The sequence below is a fragment of the Lathyrus oleraceus genome, chromosome 6 (genome assembly GCF_024323335.1).
Source record: "Lathyrus oleraceus cultivar Zhongwan6 chromosome 6, CAAS_Psat_ZW6_1.0, whole genome shotgun sequence".
Classification (NCBI taxonomy): domain Eukaryota; kingdom Viridiplantae; phylum Streptophyta; class Magnoliopsida; order Fabales; family Fabaceae; genus Lathyrus; species Lathyrus oleraceus.
Window position 1 is genome coordinate 189,667,222 of NC_066584.1, and position 1,828 is coordinate 189,669,049.

The window sequence follows — 1,828 nt, forward strand, 5'->3', positions numbered from 1 at the left end:
GGGTTTCAGATTGACGTCTCAATCAGTCCCAACTTTTACGTCAAGCTTTGTCATCATTATGAGACAACAGATGGGTGAAAGCAACCATGAAATGGTACACATGCTATCTCAGTAAATAGGTACTATATTGAGGCCATTGATCTAGGATTCGACACAGAGTTATCAGTAGTTGGCAACCCAAATCATAAGGATTGGAGATTTTTTGGGAGCTCTAAGGGCTCAAGTTTGTCAGAATCCCACGCCTCCTCCTCGACCAAAAACACTTATTCGATAATAGGAGATGACAGATGATACTATCGAACAGGAATATCAGGAATTTGAACACATCCCAAGGGTGGCACGAAGGCCCCCCGTGGTACTGGTTAACCGTAACCAGGATCCAGACCAGGCTATTCGACAAGTTCGACACGATGCAGCCATGGGGGAACAAAACTTAGAGGCTATCGTCGAACGGATCATAGTGCGAAATGGAGTAAGTCCTTACCTCCAGCGGCTGACGTACTCTTCGTCTCTACCAGATTTTGTCTTACAAACAAAATTGCCAAGGGGATGGAAAGTCCCTAAATTTACTAAGTTCGCTGGGGATACTAAAGAATCCACCGTCGAGCACGTGGCAAGGTACCAAACTGAGGCTGGCAATATAGCGAACAATGAGGATTTGAAGTTAAAATACTTCCCAAGTTCTCTGACAAAAAACGTGTTTACATGGTTCACGATGCTACCTCCACAGTCGATCCAAACATGGACACAATTAGAGAGGTTGTTCCATGAACAATTTTACATGGGACAATCAAAGATCAACCTCAAAGAACTAGCTAGCGTTAAGCAAAAGGTTGTTGAATCAATTGATCAGTATCTGAATAGGTTTAGACTGCTGAAAGCATGATGCTTTACTCAAGTCCCTGAACACGAACTAGTCTAGATGGCAACTGGAGGTCTAGATTATTCTATAAGGAAAAAGTTGGATACTCAGTATCTGAGAGATATGGCCCAATTGGCCGATAGAGTTCGACGTATCGAACGCCTGAAAGCTGAGAAGTCTAAGGCGGGTCGATACCATAAGAAAGAAAAAGTGTCATACATCGCAGTCGAGGGGGTTTCTTCCGACGATGAAGATATAGTCGACAAGAGTGAGGTTAATGTGGCAGAACTTAATCCTGGACCTCCGTATGCGTGTAAGGTTTTGAAGCCGTCAAATGGAAAAAACCCTGTCGAACCAGAAAAAATAGACAAATGCGTAGTTAAGACCTATACTTTCGACGTGTCTAAGTGCGACGAAATCTTTGATCTATTAGTAAAAGATGGTCAGATTATCGTCCCTCAGGGTTTACCCCCCCCCCCCCCCCCCCCCCTAGAAAAAAAGAAAAAAAGGGGATTCTATAAATTTCATAATTTCCTTGGTCACAAAACTCACCAATGTGTTCTTTTCAGGGATTTGATGCAGAAAGCTTTGAAAGAAGGAAGGCTCCAATTTGGCGAAAGGCCAAAAATGCAGGTGGATTCTGACCCTCTAAAGGTGGAAGAAGCTTTGTACGCAGATCCTCTTGAGTGCATGATGGTAGGGACTGCTGATGGTCTCATTGAGGTTTCCAAAGCAACCTCGTTAGCTGAATCATTTGAAGTAATGATGGTCGAAACTACTGAAGGTTTCGGGAAGGAGGACGAAAGGAGGCTCGAGTCGGCCCACCCTCAGCCTGGCGAAAGCTTATCATACTTCCAGGAGAAGTGTAAGGGAAACGGGTCAAAAGCTATGTTGTGCTCAAAGTGCAGCGCGATGTTCGAAATGAAAACTACTGAAAGACTGGAGGCCGACAACAAGGTTGTGAAA

The 1,828-nt window shown here is 44.1% G+C and overlaps 1 protein-coding gene across 1 annotated transcript; it reads left to right on the top strand.

Moving 5' to 3' along the window:
- Nucleotides 1-280: 280 nt before the first annotated feature.
- LOC127094689 (uncharacterized) lies at nucleotides 281-886 on the top strand. The gene has a single exon (XM_051033490.1). It carries the CDS (start codon nucleotides 281-283, stop codon nucleotides 884-886), a length of 606 nt encoding a protein of 201 aa, XP_050889447.1.
- Nucleotides 887-1,828: the final 942 nt, after the last annotated feature.

What these genes read in the sequence shown, in the direction of transcription:
- LOC127094689 (XM_051033490.1), top strand. Translation starts at nt 281, where the DNA reads ATGACAGATGATACTATCGAACAGGAATATCAGGAATTTGAACACATC.